The following is a 22072-nucleotide window of genomic DNA, read 5'->3' as shown; positions in this document are numbered from 1 at the left end:
AAATCTTTAAAGTTAAACATCAAACCACTAGCAAATTAAATTTGAATAATTTTTATATCAGTGGAGAAGCACTGTGATTAAAAAGATGTATCAGGATTTTTTTTTTTTAAAGTGAGCACTAAGAATTTACCATTATGGAGTAAATCTTTTCCAAAATCATGAGATTTCTATTTCAGCTGACCCAGTGTTATTTGTCTTGCCTCCAGCCTTTCTAGTTTAACTCTCAAAACTAAGAACACAAAGGCAGCATGTTTGGGGACAATAGGACACTTTGGAGCCAAAGTGTCACAAGAGCAGGGAAGGATTGGAGGAGACAAAAGGTACATTTGCTCCCGTTTGCTATGGTTCATCCAGCTGTTGCTGCCTTCCTGGTAGGACCATTATTTTAAGGCGCAACAGACAGTAATTTTGGTTGCTTTAGATTCTGTCATATAAATATGACCAAAGTAAGACATGAGCCAGCTTTTATCACAGAGTTGCACAGACTCAGATTGCTCGCTGCAAATTCATTTGTAAATTGGCATATTATCAAGAATAAAAACTCCCTAAAAATTATCTAAAAGTAGTTCATGGCCTGACCCTCTTCATTTCTAGATAGAGATCCACTTTTAGAACATAACCTTTTATACTTTTATATTCCTCTAGAGCACTAAAAATATTCCCACTTAGGATTATCATTTAATCTTCACAGTAAACCTCCAAGGTCAACAGAGTGAATACTATTAATATCCCCTTTAACTGATGATGAAACTGTGGCTCCAAGAGATTCATTAGTATGTCTGAGTTTTCAAAACCTACCTACCCTCTCTTCTCCCCTTGTACTGTTAATTTTGCTATTTTCTTCTCTAATATAATAATTTAAAGAAACAGAAAATATGAAGTCACAGCTCTGAATTATGAGGCTATTCTATAAAACTTTCAAATGAAGAAAAGGAAAAGTCTTACCTCCTTGGAACATTTTCTTCCTTTATATTAATTTAGGTGTCAGGGAGCTTTTAGTTACCAAGAAAGGTAAAGATATATAAAAAGGGGAAGATACATTCTCTGCCTTTCAGAGATTTTCAATCTAACAGATTAAGAAGGTAGCAGATAGCTTCTTGGAAGGCACATCTGTCTCTCTGGGAATCTTTTTTTTTTTTTATGCGGTACACGGGCCTCTCACTGTTGTGGCCTCTCCCGTTGTGGAGCACAGGCTCCGGACGCGCAGGCCCAGCGGCCATGGCTCACGGGCCCAGCCGCTCTGTGGCATGTGGGATCTTCCCTGAGAGGGCACGAACCCATGTCCCCTGCATCAGCAGGCACACCCTCAACCACTGCGCCACCAGGGAAGCCCAATCTTCTTTTTTTTTAAACAATGCTCTGCATAACACCCCGTTTAGAGAACTACCTAGAACTGGTAGGATCAAAAGGGATAGTACAGTGTCCAATAGCTCTTCTGTCTTACTCTAAGCGTTCTTGGAGAGGGGCTTCGAGTAGACGACTTCTGGGAAACATTGGAAAGGATCTGAAACAATGGTGCAGCCACAACAGCTACTGTTAGCTTTCCTTACGAGTCCTTTTACATTCTTTTAATCATTATTTTTGCTTATTTCTCTTAGGCTCTGAAGCACAAAAATACAGAGACAAAATGTGACCAAAATAAGGGCTTAATGAGTGCTAAGGAGGCAAAACGAATTCCTAATCACACTCCCCCCCATTTTAGCCTGTTTCCAGCATCTTGAAACCAGTTCTACACTATTTACTCATATTCAAATTAACTTTTTTTTTTTTTTTAATTCAAGACCCATTTATTTTCTAGTTCTGCCCACATGGAGACACCCTCCTTGAAAAGGCGTTGAATCCTTCCGTTCACTTTAACACCTTGTGCTGAAAACATGTGTTCCGAGGTTTCAACTATGAGATCCACATTCTTAAAGCACTAATTCTTAAACCTCATCTAGATTTCTCCCCTTGGATGGGGGGAGATGACCCAAACACAGAGAAGAACAGCTCAGGACTGTGGGCTCTGCTCACCCAGAAGACTTTGCAGCTCCCCTGACCACCCGGCTGGAGCCAGGATTAGGGCCCTGAGACAAGGGGCACCTGCTGGGCTGCCACCTGCTGGGCTGCTGCCACTGCCACCAGCCCCCTAACTCCTGTCCTCTTCACTAGGCTGGCTGTCACCTCTAGTTTCCCTGGAGTTTGGGGATTCCAGACGGTCTCTGCTCACACTTCTGTATCACGCCTGCTGCCTCAGAACTGCCGATCCACACCAAGGGGGAAAAGCACACAGAACTGCTTTTCAGCACACCAACGTTCCACACAAAAGTTATTCTATAAACCTGCAGGTTCTTTTTCATCAGAGGACATTCCCAAGGCCATGACTTCCCCCGGCTCCCCACTGCCCTTACCAGCAGACTGGACTTGCGTGGCCGCCGTGCTGAGTCGGGCACACACACCCCGCACCCCCCCCCCACCCCCCACCGCCACCCCGGCTCCACTCCAGCACACTCTCCTGGAGAACTGAGGACGGTGCCCTGGCCTCATCAGCAGGATCTGTCCCGAAGCCAGTCCTAGAGTGTCAAGAGCCACACCTGCAGGTCTATTCCACTGACCAGCCGCACAGGACCGAGCTGGGCCTACGGACCTTGGTCTGGGTTGTGTTGGCTGGTCGTTCTTGCCTAGGTTCACAGGCCAACAGCCGCCGTCCTTCCTTCCCTGCTCATCACCGCACCAGCGGCTCACTCCTACCTGCTGCCGTCACACGCCTGGCAACCTCGTGTTCGGGGCCAGCCAAGAACTGAGACCCCAGCAGGCCCCTAGTTCCCAGCAGGCAAACTCCCCATTAAACTACTGCTGCCTAGCCGTGTTCTGGAGGCTTCAGAGCCGGGAAAGTGCGGAGAGCATAGCAGGCCGCGGCGGCCCTGCCCCGGACCCGTGATGCTCCGCGGAGGTGCCGGATCCTCGCCGCACCACCACCCGCAACACAAGCGACCTCTGCGCCCGCCTGTCCCGCGGCCCCGGGCGCACCTCTGGCCACCGCGACCCTGGACGGGGACGCGGGCGCAGGGCTCGGACGGCGACGGGCGCTGGGTTGGGCGGGGACACGGGCAACGGCCCAGAGGCCGCGCGGACCCGCCAGGCCCTCCCCCGTCCCCGCCGCCCGGAAAAGCTGAAATTAACTATTAACCGAGTCTTTTTCTTTCTTTTTTTCAACGTTGTTCTTTAAGTATCTCATGAATTGCAAAATATTCCTTAATTGGCAAGGTGTTTGGACTCATACTTACCCTGCCTTGCTCTGATTATGTAGCTTTGTTTGGAAGGATACCGGACTCTTAATCGCCCTGCCCACCATGTTGCGCTGGTTACGAAATTCCTGAGCCCACTTGGGCGACGCCCACCTGGGCCATGGGACCTGTCCCAAATTAGAAAAGGCATCTGGCCAGTCCCACTCCCACCCTATAGAAGGAAGGTATATGTGCCTCAACTAATCAGTAAACGAAATTTTCACCTCGGACCATTCCTTTGTTTTCTGGCTATAAAAACTGATCAATAGCACATGTTTGGGCTCACTCTCCCAGACTACTAGGAAATCTGCCCGCAGTTCTGGCAGCGACCTTTCCCTCTAATAAATTCTATCTTCTTTACATTCTGCCTTGTGTCTGGAAATTCTTTTCCAACTCGCGTTAGGACCACGACAGTTCTATTCCATGTTCGTTGATGTTTGCAATAGCTCAACCTTTCGTCTTCAGGATTCTAAAGAGAGCACTTTCAAATCCATCATTCCAGTCAATGATGGCTATTAATTAGTGCTAAGCTCAAGGCTGGTTGATGCATGCTACCACTTCACATGTTCTCTTCGGTTTCTCAGGTTGGTAGTAAGTCATTTAGAAGCTACTGTTTCAACATTGGCAAAAGTTGGAAATGGTATGTTGCTCTGTTTCTTGAAAATTCATGACTTTAAAAAAAAAAGAAACATAGAAGATAACAGCAGTAACATTCACCAGAGAGCAAGCTCCTAGCAGCCAGCCCTAGAAATCCAGATCTTCTGGATAGAATCCGATCCGTTGGGCAGCCAGAAACTAATTCTTATCTCAGGGTGGGGGTAGCTTTGGTCTTGGCTGTCTGGCTGTAGGTCATAGCAGAGTCAGGGCCTTAAGCGGAGCCACGTTGCTCTTAATTTAGACATAATTTAATAAGTTCAGTTTTCTGGTATCCTAGATCATCTGAATAGAAACACAGAAACAGCAAGTTAGAGCAGAAAAAACAAGCTCACAGTAGCATGTAGTGACAGTTAAGACAGTGAAAGGACAACAGAGGAAATTGGAAAGCAAACATAAAAATCTAAAAAGTAAAGCAGCCTGGGGCTCGTTAACATAAGAGCAGATGACTAATTCTGTAATCTTTGCAGCCCTGGAACTGAGAGTACCAGGAGAGGACAGAAAGAAAAAAAACTTTTGAAAAATGGCAAAAACTTCTCAAATTTATTGAAGAACAATAACCTACACATCCAGGAAACTCAACAAGCTCCAAGTATAAATGCAAAGAGATCACAAATAGGCACATCATAATACAAAACACTAAAAGGCAAAGACAAGGAGAAAATCTTGAAAAAACCTAGAGAAAAACATTGCATCACTTAAAAGGAAACAGCTCACTTCTGGCTTATTAAGAAAATCATAAGGAAGAGAAAATACATGTACAGTACTGTACTGTCTTTATTGATACCACAGGTTTATATTGTCAGTTTACAAGATGAATCATCTCTCTGCCAATACTTATATCAGTATTGTCTTATATGACACAAAACACTGTAGATGTTATATGTATTACTAACACTAAATATCAAAACTGAAAAGATAATGTGAGAAAGAAATTTGTATTTATTTACAGGTATAACGATTCATGCATTGATAACAAAGAAGCAGCAATATGTTTGCTTTATGGTAGCCTAGTGTAATCGCTACAGTTGCTTCAAGGTAGACTAGCCTATACACAAATGAGTGAACTGTTATCAAAATTGTTATGGTATACAGTATTATGGTCCTATTCATAATACAGTATTGGAAACAGTTATATTAAAAAAAACCCACTTACCTGTGATGATAAGCTGATATGTATTTTCTCCAAATATGAGAGAGAGAAGCATACTGTACAGTAGTGTAATTCTTTGAAAGCAAAGTCATAAAACAGTAAGAAAACTAACACATTATTAATTTTATATTAAATATTACTCACCTTATGCCTATGTAAGGATAGGCTATCCACTTCAATACAAGTCTTGCACACGATGTTCTATATGATGGATACTCAGGCAATGATAATGATGACAAAAAAACGTCTCATACAGTTCTTGTCATACAGTTATTAGACTTTCACATGAAGACACTCATACACAACAGATAAGTTTTTTAACTATATGGCGTAATGATTATTTACGATTCACTAAGAGGAAGTGAATCATCATAAAGATCTTCATCTGCATCTTCTTCATTTTGGGTAGGCTGAGGAGGAAGAGGAGAGGTTGGTCTTGTTTTTTCAGGGGTGACAGAGGCAAAAGAGGTGGAGGAGGTGTGAGGGGAGGCAGGAAAGGGAGGCGCACTTGGTGTAACTTTCTGCAAATACACTGTAATTTCTTTCTGATTTTTGCTTTTTCATTTCTTTAAAAATGTTTCCATATGGTACCAATCCTTCCTCCACCATTTGCTTTAGTTTCAGTGCCCATATCATAGAAGGTCCATGTCATAAAAGAAGTCAAAAGCAGTCATGAATAATCAGAACCCTTCTGCCAGTTGTCTAGTGTCAGTTTGTTTTCTGGCACTGCTTCCTCTACATCTTCTTCCTCATTGTCTGGTACTGGTTCGGAAGCACTCTGCCTGCCCTATCAAATTGTCTTCTGTTAATTCCCCGGGTGTGGTGTCTATTAGCTCTTGAATTTTTCTAATATCCATATCTTGAAATTCTTCACCCTCACTTTTTTGCCATATTCACAGTGTCTTTCATGATTTCCTTGACTGCTTCTGTCGTAAATTCTGTGAAGTCATGCACAACATCTGAACAGTTTTCTCCAGCAGGAACTTATTGTTTTGGGCTTGATGACTTTCACAGCTTTTTCCATAATGATGGCATCTTTAATGGTGTAATCTTTCCAGACTTTCATGATGCGCTCTCTATCAGGGTTCTCTTCCATAGTGTTGACAATCCTTTTCCATAGAGTACCATGTGTAATGAGCATTAAAAGTCCTTACGACTCTCTGATCTAAAGGCTGAATAAGACGTTGTGTTTGGGGGCAAGTAGACCACTTTGACACCTTCAAGCGTTGAAATCATTGGGTTCTGGATGGCCAGGGGCATTGTCCAATATCAAAAGAATTTTAAAAGGCAGTTCCTTACTGGCAAGGTACTCCCTGAATTCAGGGACGAAGCATCAATAAAACCAGTCTAGAAAAACAGTTCTCATTGTTCAGGCTTTCTTGTAGTGCAATCAAAGGACTGGCAGCTGGTATCTATATTTTCCCTTCAAGGCTTGGGGGTTAGCAGCTTTATAGACAAAGGCAGTCTGGAACATAAACCCAACTGCATTTGCACAAAACAGTAACCTATCCCTTCTTGTCTTAAATCCTGGTGCTCATTTTTCCTCCTTACTAATAAATGTCCTTTGTGGCATTTTTTCTTTCTCCTCAATGATATTGGTATTCTTTCTCCTCAATGATTTTCTTAATGGCATCTGGGAACTTGTTTGCTGCCTCTTGGTTGGGAGGAGCTGCTTCTCCTGTTATCTTGGCATTTTTAAAGCCAAACTTCTTTCTAAAAATTATCAAACTATCCCTGGTGGCGCAGTGGTTCAGAGTCCACCTGCCGATGCAGGGGACACGGGCTCGTGCCCCGGTCCAGGAAGATCCCACACGCCGCGGAACGGCTGGGCCCGTGAGCCCCGCGTACCGCAAACAGACAAACAAAAACATAGCAACATAAAAAGTTACCTTTCTAAGGAAAGGAAAAAACTCACCCACAATCCTATTACCTTCAACACAATAATTTTTCTTTGTATTTATTCCAGAGGAATTTACATTTTATTTTATGTAGGTATAACCCTTTATATTTTTATTTTTTCAGTTGATATTACACTGGATACTTCAGTAAGTTTAATTATCATTTTTGATAGCATCACATATATTCAGAGATATATAAGCTATTTTCTCATGTCTCGCTCCCATCTGCCCATTCTATTTTCTATTGGAGGACTTAGAAGGCTCAAGATTTTCAGATTCAAACAAGCTAGGAAAATATAGCAAAATGTAAAACTTCGGTGAAGTAATATAGCCTCTTACTTTACCAAAGCTTTAAAACTGAACTTACACAATTTGAAATTAAGTGTTTAAATATAAATACAAGTTTTATCTGAATAAGATGTTTTTTCATCTAATATTTATAATGTAAAATGCTATTAGAAGTTGAAAGTTTTGATTTATAGTCTATGAATCCACCATACTCTGCAGGTAATCTGAAAAAGAGCAGTACATTTAAAATGTTTGATTCAGATAGCCCTATATTCATAAAGCTACCTGCTACCTTTATTACCTCAACTAATATACTGCATTAAGCAGTAATTTTGGAAAAAGAAAGTTCAACTCTGAATTAATCAAGTAGTACAATAGTTGACATTTGCATTTTTATCAGCACGTACAAAATATCACAAATTATTTTAAAACAGCTTTTCTCCCAATTTTTCTAATATAAGTATGTCATTTCTTAAAGCATACTATTAAATTTTTTTTCTAGGAGTGTTATAGTTGTATTATGCAAGTTCAGTACGTGGCCTACAGGAGGAAATAGAGGGAGAAAAATAATTTAAGGTCCATCTGGCTTCTAATGTGATAACCAGTTTAACAGACTGTAGCTCACTGATATTTATAAAAGACTCTATGCTTTACTTCCTGTTCTCCCCCCATCCCACCCCGGCCAAACTCTGTCAAGTGGGTCACTTCCAGGATAGAGGTATTTGCTTCCTTCCTTAGCATTACTCAACCAATTCAGCCAGAGGCATAACCATTTATAGATGCAGTAGAGACCTCTCCGTTCTGCAAATTATAACTCAGTTCCAGCTATCATATGCATAATTCCTTTTTTGGTTACTGGACATTTGGGATATACATTATTGTTAGAACGCAACATGCTGTCATGTATTTAAACATACTGCCTGTTTTAAACCAAAACAACACACTTAAAGCCCATCCATCACCAACTAGTAACAACCGCTTTGATGCTTTTTTTCAACATAACTGCTTATTCTTGGCATGCTATAATTTGTAGTAAATGTGCTGCTGAAGTAAACATTTGATTGTTTATTCATGTGACTATAGTTACCATCTTCACTAGGTTTTAACACACCAAATAGCTGTTACTGAGTCTTGTAAAATGGATTAGTGTTAAATACTTTAAATATAGAAATAATTTGAGAAATGTTAAAGATACAACCTATCAATTTGCTATTCAATGAATAACTAGCTGATACGGAGAACTCTAGGAGCCATTTAAAAAATACTTATGATTAATGTTGGAGAGCAAATAAGTTTATGCTGTATTATAGCTCAAAATGATCATTGATATATTAGTCCAGATAAATTTGGTTAAGAGAAGATAATGAGAGATAGTACAACTCTTGACAATTAGATTGTAGACCTTGGCAAAGTAACTTCTCGTTTGGGCTTCCTCACTTGTAAAATGAAGGGATTAGGCTTCATTGTCTAAAGTTTTTACGATTTAAGAGTTTATCTGACTTCCCATAATAGCTGTTTTTGAAGTTAAGTTTTTGCCATATAGAATGTCTGCTTGCACCAAGAACATCCTATTTACATGACAATTGATCTCAGTTTACAATTAAAAATTCATTTTCATTTATTAAGCTTTCTTAAAGTGAGCAAAACGTATATATTTATAGAAATCACCAAGAAAAAAACTACTGTGGAATATATTCTTAGCTGGAATATAGAACTGGTGATTTTTATTAAGTTAGAAGTCTGGGGAAAGTGTGAAGATGATAAATCAATTTATTTAAGTTCTTATTCTGCTCATTTTAAGATATTGTAGGAGTTATGTACACTGCTGACCCTTATCCCAGGATTAACATTGCTATTCAAATTGCACAATGATGGTATGCACAAAAGCCACATATTGAAAAATATTATTGGGGCTACTCTAGTCAAGGAAGGTTAAAAACTAATGAGTCATTACATATGAGTGGGGCTGAGATTTTCACATTACATTAAAAATGTAAGGGATTAATCAGTTCCATCTTTTCATTTCTAGTAGGAAGTTGTGGTCCAAAGAAGTGAATTGCCAAGGTCACAGATCTAATTACTGTCAGTTGAGAAGAGTGCCCAGATCCGATTGCCAGTTCTACATCATACTGTCCTTCTCCTAGATGCCAGAGCAGGCAATCCTTTGATTAGGTATAACTCCAAATGGAATATAAAATCTTAAAGGCACTTTAAAGATGGTCCATGTAGCTCAACTTCTCATTTAAATCTGAAATTTCTTCTGTAGCACCGTGTCAGATGTCATTCAGCTTCTACTCCAGCAGTTAACATACTCATTTATCCTTCAGAGGTGATCCCTTTCCTTGATGGACAAAGAGCCATAAATTCTCTTTGAGCTCTAATCTGCCATTTTGCAACTTTCACCTAGTTCCACCAAGCCAAAAAGGGTAAATTGTACATACCTGTCAAATATGTGAAAACAGCTATCATTCCTTAGTGATAATAAGCCTTCAGTTATTCTTTGGGTTTCAGTTTATGGGATTCTTCCCAACTTGGTAAAACATCCCAGGATTTGCTCTAATTTGTGAATATCCTGTCACTGCATCCTGAAATTATTGCAGATGTGGTTTGACCAGCACTTTGTATATAAGATTTATTTCCCCATGATCAATTTTTCATCACCATCATCTTACTTCAGGTTGTAAACAATTGGCTCAAATATTATTTCCAGCAAGTTAAAATCTCTAGATATTTTTCTTCTTTTTTCCTTAAATTATGCTTTTGCTCCATAGTTTTTTAAAAAAAAATTGATTAACTTATTTTTGGCTGTGTTGGGTCTTCATTGCTGCGTGCAGGTTTTCTCTAGTTGTAGCAAGCGGGGTCTACTCTTCCTTGTGCTGGGCGGGATTCTCATTGCGGTGGCTTCTGTTGTTGCAGAGAACGGGCTCTAGGCGCACACACTTCAGTAGTTGTGGCTCATGGGCTTAGTTGCTCCATGGCATGTGGGACCTTCCTGGACCAGGTATCGAACCTGTGTCCCCTGCATTGCAGGTGGATTCTTAACCCCTGCACCACCAGGGAAGTCCCCAGATATTTTTCATCTATAAGCTCTTGACAAGTGTAGTTTCATATTTTTTTCAACGGTTTTCTACTATTTCTAGAATGATGATACCATATGTGATTGTGCCGCTAACTAGCTTGTCAGCCACCACCCTCATCCCTCTGCCATCATTTCCCCTTGACCTCTGACCAGTGTTCTTAATTTCAAACGCACCATCCTTCCTCTAGGCTTCCACATACTGTTCCTCTCAGACCACCCAGGCCCAGTGTTTTCTTAGTCATCCTTCAAAGCTCAGTTCAAATACCACTTCTTTGTGGGACTCCTCCTTGCCCTTCTTCCCGTGTTCCCTCAAGAGCACCTTTTACCTATTATAATACCCTACAAAGCTCCTTCAGCCTTATACAAACAGTAATAATACTTGTGCAATAAGGTGTCTGTCTCAGTTATACTGTGAAGGCTGTGAGGACAAGGTTGATGTCTATCTTTATCTGGCATAGGGTTTTGAATGATTTAAACATTCAATAAGTATCTGTTGAATGAATGAGTGAATACTGAATTAGTGTGATCAATATTTTGATTTTCCCAGGTGATCAAAGAAAACAGTTAAACTCTAGGGTGTATGTTGTACAAAGAAGGAAACGTATAGGCTTTAAGACAATCTTGAGAAGGAAAAACGTCTCTAAAAGAAAGAAGGAATAATAAAATTTAGGAAACTATAGATCTATGTACTATAAAGATGAATGGTATATTTTTTTTTTAGTCCTTGTACTAAGTAGGGAGTGAGGAGCATGGAAGAAGAAAAACAAGCACAGCTGAGTGGCATATTTTTGTTTTACTGTTAATTTGACACATCTGAACCAAAGCATTCACAATACTTGATATACTTTGAAGAGAGTCATACACTATAGTCTTAGACATAACCACAGAACAAGCAGAACAATTAAAACTACATAAGGCCTTAAAATATATCCACAGTGTGTATTATTTCAATATTCATTCATTTACAAATTAGACTACATACCATTAATTTTATTTTTATTTTTCTTTCATTGTTTTATTCAAGCAGGATTCATTCAAGGAAAGGCAACTTAGTTTTTGTGTGAGCTTTATTTTTTTCACTACATTCGTTAATATAAAAGTTATGATGTTTTCTTATCTCCTGCATCCAGGAGTAAATCCATGAAATTCTCAGACAGTAATCCAAAACAACAGGTCCTATTCTTAAAAATAGTCAAAGTGAAAAGGGATCAAATAGCCAGTCTGTTTGTGGTCTTAAAGAACATCTAATGGACTTTCAGGTTTTCTAACAGTGACAGTATTGCATTTCTACGAGATTAGTCAAAATTTAAAACAACATTGCGTACAAAATTATTCTTGAAGCTCTAAATGCCTTTTAAATTACTAAAATGAAAATTTTAAGTAGTTGCCTCACAGTACCAAACTTATAAATCAAAACTCGTTAAAATTCAGTGCTATTGTGACTTTATCATTTACAAGGTAACTAGTGGGTAAATTAACAAATGGCATAAAGATTAAGACTTACATCTTTTTTTTTAAAGGAGAAAATGTATGATAACCAGGGAATACAGAAAATTCAATGTATTTTACAATAAAATAACCTTTAAATCTCTATCCCTGTACAACAGGGTTTAGGTCATCTTTAGTGAACTTGCATGTTTTCATATGGTTTATTCTGAGTACTTTAATTGTTCAAGATATACAGCTTTTTATTGAAAGAATATTACATTTGTATACCAGGATAAGATTTAGTACATTGAGATGTTTTAAAAATATTTATAAATTTGTTTCTGATATGCAAAAGCATTTGGCAATACTTTCATAGCGTTTGATCTTACAGAATTAAAATTTCATACAGTACTCATCTTGATGTTTAAAAAAAAAATTCACAGAAAAAATATAAATTACATAGCCTGACTGCATGATATTGTTATTTCCAGTTTCTAGTTTGGTAATTAAAACCTTCATTAAGTCTGTTAACAAATCATTACCTGTACATTTATGAAGGCAACTGACATGATTTGCAAACAAAACCTTCAGGTTTTATGTTATTTACCAAAGAGTGCAGTTCAGCAAGAAAGAAAACCCAGTATGCAAATTTTCAGAATATTTTACAAATTTACCAGTTCCTGTGACACAAACTGTTTCAATCTTTCAAGATACTGTCCATAAAGTTCCACATCATTGTGACCTGCCCCTTCAACCCACAGAGGCTCCACAGGTCTTTGGCAACGCTCAAACAATGCGAGGCCGTGTGAGAAGTCAATGACTTCATCTTCAGTCCCATGAATTATTAATACTGGAGAGGTAATCTTAGAGATTTTGTCAATGCTGTAGGGAAAGAGGAGGAAAGAAGTCAACAAATTAAGTATGAAAAGGAAACAAAAAAAATTTTCTTGTGCTATATTAGATAATTTAAATATCAGAACCATCTTTGAATCAATTCAGAAGAGATAGATACCTCTTGGATTTCAAATATGATTCAAAAGTCATCTTTACATTACTCCCTACCTTAAGATTATCTGAGAACGTTAACTTCATGCACTTCTGTTTTGAGGGAATCACTCAATCATTATAGTCATCCTACTTCGCCTTTCTACAATGTTGATATTTTAGCACAGAAACTTAGGTTGCAAGGAGAGGAAGAAACCAAGGACCATTTCAGCTATGTGCTAACTTCATACCTCTCTGCATTCATATTTTTTTCTCCCTCCCAATATCCTACTAAAATGATAAGCAAAATATTTTTTTTGTTTTGGGTATTTACTACAAAAATAGGAAGAATAAAATAAAACATAACATTTTGGAGCTGGAAAGCAGATGAATATGTGAGATAACAGATTAAAAGTATAGGAGAAAACATAATTTTTAAGAGGACAGAAGGGTAAAGTGAAGAACCAATCCAATTTATATCATGGAATACCCCCAGAAGGCTAGGAACTGACATGCAGATAAAGGCGGGTGATTCAAATCTACAGAATTTGTTCAAAGTCTGTTTAAGAAATAGTGTCCTGCACCCCTGCCCCACCCCCCCAGTTCTTTTCTTTCCTCCCTTTTGCAGCTGGGTAAATGCCCTCTACCTAAAACTGGAGGGTTTGTGGACTAGGGGATTGCCGGACAGTTTAAGGCAGAGGTACCAAATAGCAAGTAAACATATACATGTTGTCTGCTATGAACCCATTTTCCCTACTGGGCTCCCAGAATGCTGGCAGCCAAGCCTCCACCTTTTAAGAGATAGTTGTAGTCAGAGTCTTCTTTGGAGACTATCTATCTGCCTTAAGAGGAAAGATAAATACTGACATCGGGGTGGGATCCCCAACTAACTGGCTTGGCCAGATCACTGGATAGTGAAACTCACAGTCAACAAGTCTTAATTCCCCACACTTCAGCTCAGCTCTTTAGTTCCTTACTCTTCCATATGAGCACACAAATAAGAATTATCAGACATCAGAGGAGATGTCACTTTACATATAAGACAAGGATCAAAATAAACAGTAAAAAAGGGCAACTTGGAAGAGACAATACAAAGAAAAAACCTTACGAAGAACAAGTTTTAAAAATTTTCTGATAGAAAGAGGCACAAGGCATAACTACAAAATGAGGACAGAATCTTGAAAAAGAAGAAAATCATCAATGAAATAATTCAAGGCAGCATTTGGTAAGGAAAAAATGCTTGGGTATATTATTTGCTGTCAACTCTTCAATAGTAGAGGAATTAAATAAAAAAGGAAACGTATGATCTTTTTCAAACAGTTTACTGTTAGTGCTGCATACTCTGTTGGTGCAGCTGAAATGAAAGAGGGAGCTAAACAGAGATGTAACTTGGCAATAGTTTACCCCAATTGTCTCCCTATCATTCCTACCATTCAGCTACAAAGTATAATGCACATACCTTCCAATCTACCATTTTCTAAAACAAAAACAAACCCCCAATAGATTTAAAAACCAAAAACCTCCCACAGCCTGCTCTGGTGATAATAGCATATGCTCCCATACGCTTCCCTAAGAAAGTAACCCCTTACTGGCTAAAGAAGAAAAAATTTGTTTTTGAAATGACCCTTCCTGTTCTTATAAAGAATCACGTGGTGACTTGGCCTTTGGCCTATCATTCACAAAGAATCTTTGTATTGCTACCAATTTGGGAAAGGAAATAACGACTGAAATTTGCTACCCTGTCACTTCTTCCCTTCCTTTCTTTGAGAAAAACAGGCCGTCAATTTTTTTTTAACAATGAAGAAGAGCTAGTGGGAACTACCATCCTGTGTTGAGAAGCATGAGGAAAAGTAGCCCTTCTTTTAAATTTGTCTAACACTTACGTTTGCAGACTTTGTGGGGGCAGTAATTATTCTGGCTCATTTAAGACTCAACATTTTCACAATTCACTTCTTTTGTAAATCAGATATCACTAATTAGACATCATTCATTCATTTCTGGCTCATTTAAGACTCAACATTTTCACAATTCACTTCTTTTGTAAATCAGATATCACTAATTAGACATCATTCATTCATTTTTACAGAAGATTTTAAAAATTTTTATTTATTTTATTTTTGGCTGTGTTGGGTCTTCGTTGTTGAGTGTGGGCTTTTCTCTGGTTGCCGCGAGTGGGGACTACTCTTTGTTGCTGTGTACAGGCTTCTCACTGCGGTGGCTTTTCTTGTTGTGGAGCACGGGCTCTAGGCGCACGGGCTTCAGTAGCTGTGGCACGCAGGCTCAGCACTTGTGGCTTGCAGGCTCTAGAGCACAGGGTCAGTAGTTGTGGCACACAGGCTTAGTTGCTGCACGGCATGTGGGATCTTCCCAGACTAGGGCTCGAACCCGTGTCCCCTGCATTGGCAGGCGGATTCTTAACCACTGCGCCACCAGGGAAGCCCCGTTCATTCATATTTTATGCACATGTGTCTCATTTTCCCTCTACTTGTTCCTCTCCTCCAGTATTATGCACCTCACTGGATGGTACTATCGTCCATTAGCAGCTCAAGTCAGAAACCTGGGAATTATATTCAAATTCTTTTGTTTAGCATCCTATATACAGTCTGACATTCAGTTCTATCAATTTTTTCTCAAATTCACTCTCTTATCTCCAATACTAGTGCCACCATCTGGGGTATAAGGCTCTCAGCACTTTTCACTTGGCTTACTATTGCTCAAACACTTCAGCCTTCTGACAGACGTCCTGCCACCACCTTCCTCACAAAGTAATTTTTCCACAATTTCTAAAATATATGTAAAATAGGAGCTCATGGCTGAGTGAACTGTATCATGAATACCTTAAGTGATGGAAAAAAATTCCCTCAAAAGTTTCTTCGAATTAAACTATTTGAATATTAATACTTACTTTGGGAATGCATCAAAACAGTAGGTCTTCTTGGTATCAGGAAAAGCGACTCGCATTCCTGAGGTCAAAGGAGAATGAAGAATAACAGCAGCACTCTCATACCGAGCAGCAAGATCCACAGATGGTACTGTCCCTATACTTTGGCCATATATAATCACATTTTCAGGGCGAATGCCATATCTACAGAGTCCAGAAGTTTAAAAAAAAAAAAAGAGTTGGAGAGTCAGACTGGTATGAAGTGTTCAATCACTACTAAGGACTTACTCTTAAAAAAGAATGAAAGAATGAGACAATGTCAATAAATTTATATTTAAAACTTAAGTTTCTTAGTCATCACTAACATATTTAATGCCACAATAAAATCTATACTATTTCATCTGTTTCAAGTCTATCTTTTGGAAAAATAATGGCTGAGGTCTCTTAAAATTTTAATCTTAAGGAATGAATTTATTAAATCATTTATGCAATTCAATGTAGCATATTATTGACTATATTTGGAACATACTATGTCACTAATATTTTAATGGACTGATGTTTAATGGAGATTTAGTGTTTATTTTCCATTCAATGTAAAAAAGGTTCTTTATTTCTCTAGGCATTAAAAGTGGTTCATTTTATTTTCTGAAGTTGGTCATAGTGATGAAAATGCAACATATAGTTACAGTATGGAATGATGAATAAAATATATGTATTGTTTTAGCCAAGAGCAAATTACTTATTTTTCTTGAGATTTGCATTTATTTACCCATAGAAATGGACTAATGATTGGAAAGATCAATAGATGAATGAGAATTCCAAAAGCCACATGGGCCAGTGATTTATGAATACTTCCTTTAAAAATGATTCAGATTTAAATATATGAACTCACTAACTCAATTATATTGGGTATATACTATGTTCCAGGCATTGTTACTTGTGTACAGTATAACTGTCTTAACTATAAACTACTGCAAGTGTAAGTGAGGTACTATAGGAGCTAATTACCTCTCCATAGTTTCTTCAAATCAGTCTTACAGAAGAATTTGGACCATGTCCCAAAGATTGGGTTCCATCTACTACAGACTGACTCTAAATGTAACTAAACTCAGAAAAGCTTTTTTTGCACTTCCCTTGTGATGCACTGTTTAAGAATACGCCTGCCAACACAGGGGACATAGGTTTGATCCCTGGTCTGGGAAGATCCCACATGCCGCAGAGCAACTAAGCCCATGTGCCACAACTACTGAGCCTGCACTCTAGAGCCTGTGAGCCACAACTACTGAAGCCCGTGCGCCTAGAACCCATGCTCCGCAACGAGAAGCCACCACAATGAGAAGCCCACGCACAACAACTAAGAGTAGCCCCTGCTCGCCCCAACTAGAGAAGGCCCGCGCGCAGCAATGAAGACCCAACGCAGCCAAAATATATAAATAAATAAATAAATTCTCTACACAGAATCTTAATTAAAAAAAGAAAAGGTTTTTTCTTTGCAACAGACCTAGCTTCATAGGAATGAAGAAATTAGTAAAATGAACATTTGCAGCATCGCATCAGCATAACGCTTGGGGCTGCATCGATGCTGTTTAGCTGAACAGCAGAACTGTGGGTAGCAACGATGGGTTTTAGGCTAAAGCTAGCAATGGCAAGGCTCCAGAGTAGCTGAAGCATCTGCCAATTTACTATCAGAGGACTCAAAGCAGTAACAGAATTTCAGAATAGTACACATTAGAAAGGACTTCAGAGACCATCTAATCTAGGTTGGCTGCTTACTGAGTAGATGTTCAAAGTCAGAGTAAGTTAATGACAGACCTGTAATTAGAACCCAGGTATCCTGACTCCAGGTCCAGTGCCTTTTCTATTACAGCAAACAGATAATGAGCTCAAATACTGTGGGGGAAAGGCTGCATAGTGAATATTCATACTTTATTTTCTGTTGATCCATCAGAAGTTCAGAAACATGGTTACTATAGATATTCAATTATCCTTAAAGGGAAGTTATTCAAATAATAATTATTTAAGTTCATTATTTTTTCCCTTCCTGGTTACTTAAGCTCTTTTTTACTTTAATCAAGTAAACTAAATGAAAGGCATGAATTCTAATTACACACATTTTATTAGATGACAGAATTCAAGAACTGGAAAGAATCTTGGAGATCATTTAACTCAAGCGCTTCATTAAATAGACTAAGAAACAGAGGCTCAGAAAAATTAAATAAAATTTCCCAAGACTTCCTAACCTTACTAACTCTTCCAACCATATTTAGAGTTCAACATAAGAGAAATTTTAAGTCTGAAATTCTATGCTAAACTAGTATGTGGGACTAGGTAGCAATCTATCTGTTCTACTCCTAGTCTTCATTCATACCGGTCGAGTGTATAAAAAGCTTAATTAACCCAGACTAGAAATCACTGAAGAAAGTTTCCTGTAAATTGATATCTGATAAGATTTAAAAAAAATAATAAAGCTGACCACTTACAAGAGGGGATTCTTTTACATAAACATAGAAAGAACACTTAACTGGATACTAACATGTTTTGCTTGAATAATTTATACTTTTGTGCTACTTGGAAGCACTAATAATGAAGGTTATCTGCTTTTGGCACCTTTAGATGCTATACTAATTCACTGAAGTTGATTTATAGTATGTGAATTATATTGCAATAAATCTGTTATTAAAAAATTATCATATTTTCCTGACAGGTATTATATATACTATATTCAACTGGTTGAATCTGAAAGGGGGAACTCAGTTTTGTTTGCGGGCCTGAGGGGACTGACAGGAGTATAACCGAAGCATATTTTGACTGTGGTCATTTAAGGTAGCTTTTAAGTTTATAAATTTTTACCGCTCTGTGTGTGCCTCCCTCCCACTCCTAAACTCCATAATTACTACTTACCATCTATTTTTTTTCTTACTTGTCAGAAATTTGTTTTCATATCATTTCAATTGACTTAAGAATCCCTTTTATACAGAATTCTGCTATGGAACTATAGTTTTACTACACATCTTGGAGGGGTAAATGTTTCTAAAGATTTTTCTAAAAAAGATTATATCTACTAATGAAATTGAGAAAGTTCTTCCCAACTAACTGAAACCATTAATATTTAAATTAAATTAGGAATGTTAGATTTTCTTTATGTACTCTAGCTTCAGTCTAAAATCCTCTGGAGGGATTTCCCTGGTGATGCAGTGGTTAAGAATCCGCCTGCCAATGCAGGGGACACGGGTTCGAGCCTTGGTCCGGGAAGATCCCACATGCTGCGGAGCAACTAAGCCCGTGCGCCACAACTACCGAGCCTGCTCTCTAGAGCTGGAGAGCCACAACTACTGAGCCCGCGTGCCACAACTACTGAAGCTTGCGTGCCTAGAGCCCGTGCTCCGCAACAAGAGAAGCCACCGCAGTGAGAAGCCCGCGCACTGCAACGAAGAGTAGCCCCTGCTCACCGCAACTAGAGAAAGCCCGCGCACAGCAACGAAGACCCAACGCAGGCAAAAAACAAACAAACAAACAAACAAAAAAACACCTCTGGAAGTCAGGCAGCTTATTAATGTACAATGAAGAATAATTTGTATTGAGGTATCTTTCTGTTTAGTGTACATTAACTGATGAGAAAATACACTGAAGTATACAAAATTGCAATCTTTTTCAAGAAAAATTTATAAGTATTTTTGTGACTAGCAAAGATTAATGTTATTTCTATTTATTAATTTTTAATTATTAATTATATAAAATGATGCAAACCCTGCCTTAGGATTTTAACAATCTAGCCTCTTACTCTGTTAATGACAGATCAAGAGAATGATTAGCTAAATCACTGTTTTCTCTCATTCCCTTGAAATGTTGCAACTTTGAATAAACATTTTTATACCACAATCCAGTAAGTTTCTAAAACCAAACATTTTTCACTGGCTTACATTTTTAGGAAAATCACACACACACACACAAGCTGTCAAACTCTTTTATGCTATTATACAAAATTTAAAATTACAATCTAAAAGTGTAACTCTTCATAGGTTTATACTGGTAAATATAATCTTTATTTAGTACTTCAAGATGTGTTACAAAAACAGATTTTATTCTATTCTTATACAAGACAATTTTATCAGCCATCACAAATGTGGAAAACAATTCCCAATCACCATTTACCTTGTCCTAAGAGCAAGCCAAGCAGCTTCTATATCTGCATAGAGGTTCTTCTCTGTCGGTTTCCCAGAACTTGCACCATATCCAGAATAATCATATGAAAATATATTACAATTAATCCGTGATCCCAGTCCTATGTAAAAACTGCTCATCTGACCAAGATCAACAGCATTTCCGTGTGAAAAGAGTAAAGTGTATTTGGCATTGGGTGAGCAACGCACAAACATGCAGGCAATTCTGTTGCCTTTACTGGTTCTAGTCATGAAACACTCAATAGCATCTTTTTCTCTAGAAGAATATTGCCAGTCTGCTCGTTCTGATAGGTGTAACGTCCAGCGGCTTCCACTTTCATCACACATCAGCGTGTAAGTTGGATCAGGTGGCAAAAATGCTAATTTTGAAGCAATTTTCCCTGGACAAGGTGGACAGCAGAAGAGGCAACATAGCTCACTAAATGAAAGATTATTCATCTTCTGAAAAAGAAAAGAATAGTCATGTTTTAATCACTGAATGTCCATTCTGCATTTGCATACAATAAAAGTTAAAACAAAGACACCAGTAAATTCTACTACTGGACAGTGTCTACTACTATTATATGAAGTATGCTTTCCCAAATAGATTTTTGGCATCTTTCTAGAAACACTTGAAATCATGAGGTGAGACAAATATTCCTGACCAGGAAACGGACTCAAATACTATGTGACATGTTGCAAATAGTAGTTGAATTTTTTTTTTTTTTGCAGTACGTGGGCCTCTCACTGTTGTGGCCTCTCCCGTTGCAGAGCACAGGCTCCGGACGCGCAGGCTCAGCGGCCATGGCTCACGGGCCCAGCCGCTCCGCGGCATGCGGGATCCTCCCGGACCGGGGCACAAACCCGTTTCCCCTGCATCGGCAGGTGGACTCTCAACCACTGCACCACCAGGGAAGCCCAGTAGTTGATATTTTATAATACTTAACCAAAATATGAAAAATGATACTCTTACCAGAGAGTAGAGGTATAAATTTGTTATTTCTCTACAAATAACAACATAGTAGGTATGAAATATCTTTAGTTAGCTTTTAATTTCTGTGTAACTCAGTGAAAATTCTCAGAATCTCGTGAGAAGCTAGGGATTTAACATAATATAGTAAATATATAATAATAGCACTTACTATTTGTCAGGCATTGTGCTAAGGGTTCTATGCATATCAGCATGTTTAATCCTCTAAGCAACTCTGTATGGTAGTCTGAGAAAAGAAACCTGCACAAGTTGAGGAAGTGAGGGAGCCAGGATTTGACACCAGGCTCAGTCATCATCCTACATCACTGGGCTACATACACTGCTTCAAGGGCTCAAAATACTATTTGTCTCAGAAGCTTATTATTTTAGCCATATTTGTCTCAGAAGCCTATTATGTTAGCCATAGTGCCAATGGCCTAAATAACCTGTAAAACATTAAAATGTATATATGAATATATGTATGTATGAAATTATTGCCCAAATTAAGAAGGCATTATTATTATGGAAAAAAGATCTGCTCAAGGAAAATTTCGTAAATGGTTAGATGGAAATGAGCATAAGGTTTGAAGTCAGAGAGAGTTGTGGTAGCACTTACTAGCCGTGTGCCCTTGGGCAAATTATTTACCTTTTTGACCCTCACTGTTTTCATAAGTAAATGAGGCCAGTGCCTACAATGAACACAGTGGTTGTGAAGAACAAATATAATGATATCGTTAAGGCACTTAACATAGTAATGGCCATAGAGCTGACACACTCAGAAATGGTCCACTTTCTCCTATGCCCTTTTCATCAATATTTTAAAAGTATCCACAGCTCATATTAACTCAGAAACAAAATAAAGTACTACTTGTTTGCCCTACCAGCATTTCCTTCTAATTATCCTTTCTCAAATTCCTATCTCTTTTTAGCAGTAGACCATTGCTTAGGTTCCAGGAAGAAGGCATTCAAAACAAACACCTTCCAGAGGGTTGGTGGCACCTAATTTTCTCCAAAAAAATCTAAATAAAAGGATAGGGAAAAAAAGAACTTCATCCTACCAAAAAATGAGAAACTATCACCTCAGAAGAGTGACTAAAGTGTTGAGTACATATGGAAAGAAATGAATGCCTTTTTCATTAATTACTGATTCAAAATCTAGTTTATTTTGCTTAATACAAATGTGTTAATTTCCCAGTGTAAACTAATTAGGTAGAAAGAAGAAGCAGAAACAGCAGAGAGAGAAGAGTAGGAGTGACATGAAAGGCTTTAAAAGATGAGTAAGGGAAGGGCAGAAAAATGTCTCTGGGCTAA

General features: G+C 38.4%; 1 protein-coding gene across 1 annotated transcript in view; it reads right to left on the bottom strand.

Annotated features, from left to right (window-relative positions):
* Positions 1-11123: 11123 nt before the first annotated feature.
* The window catches only part of ABHD17B (abhydrolase domain containing 17B, depalmitoylase), a 37315-nt gene continuing 26366 nt past the window's right edge, over positions 11124-22072 (bottom strand). The window contains exons 2-4 of the mRNA XM_082656347.1: positions 19784-20253; positions 15656-15835; positions 11124-12648 (exon numbers count right to left, since the gene is read on the bottom strand). Coding sequence (XP_082512473.1) covers positions 12429-12648; positions 15656-15835; positions 19784-20250 — 867 coding nt within the window. The 5' untranslated portion in view covers positions 20251-20253 and the 3' untranslated portion in view covers positions 11124-12428. The remainder of the gene's footprint in view (positions 12649-15655; positions 15836-19783; positions 20254-22072) is intronic.

Source organism: Grampus griseus, assembly GCF_964374135.1.
Source record: "Grampus griseus genome assembly, chromosome: 6".
NCBI lineage: Eukaryota > Metazoa > Chordata > Mammalia > Artiodactyla > Delphinidae > Grampus > Grampus griseus.
This window is presented reverse-complemented; position numbering and strand designations above follow the sequence as displayed.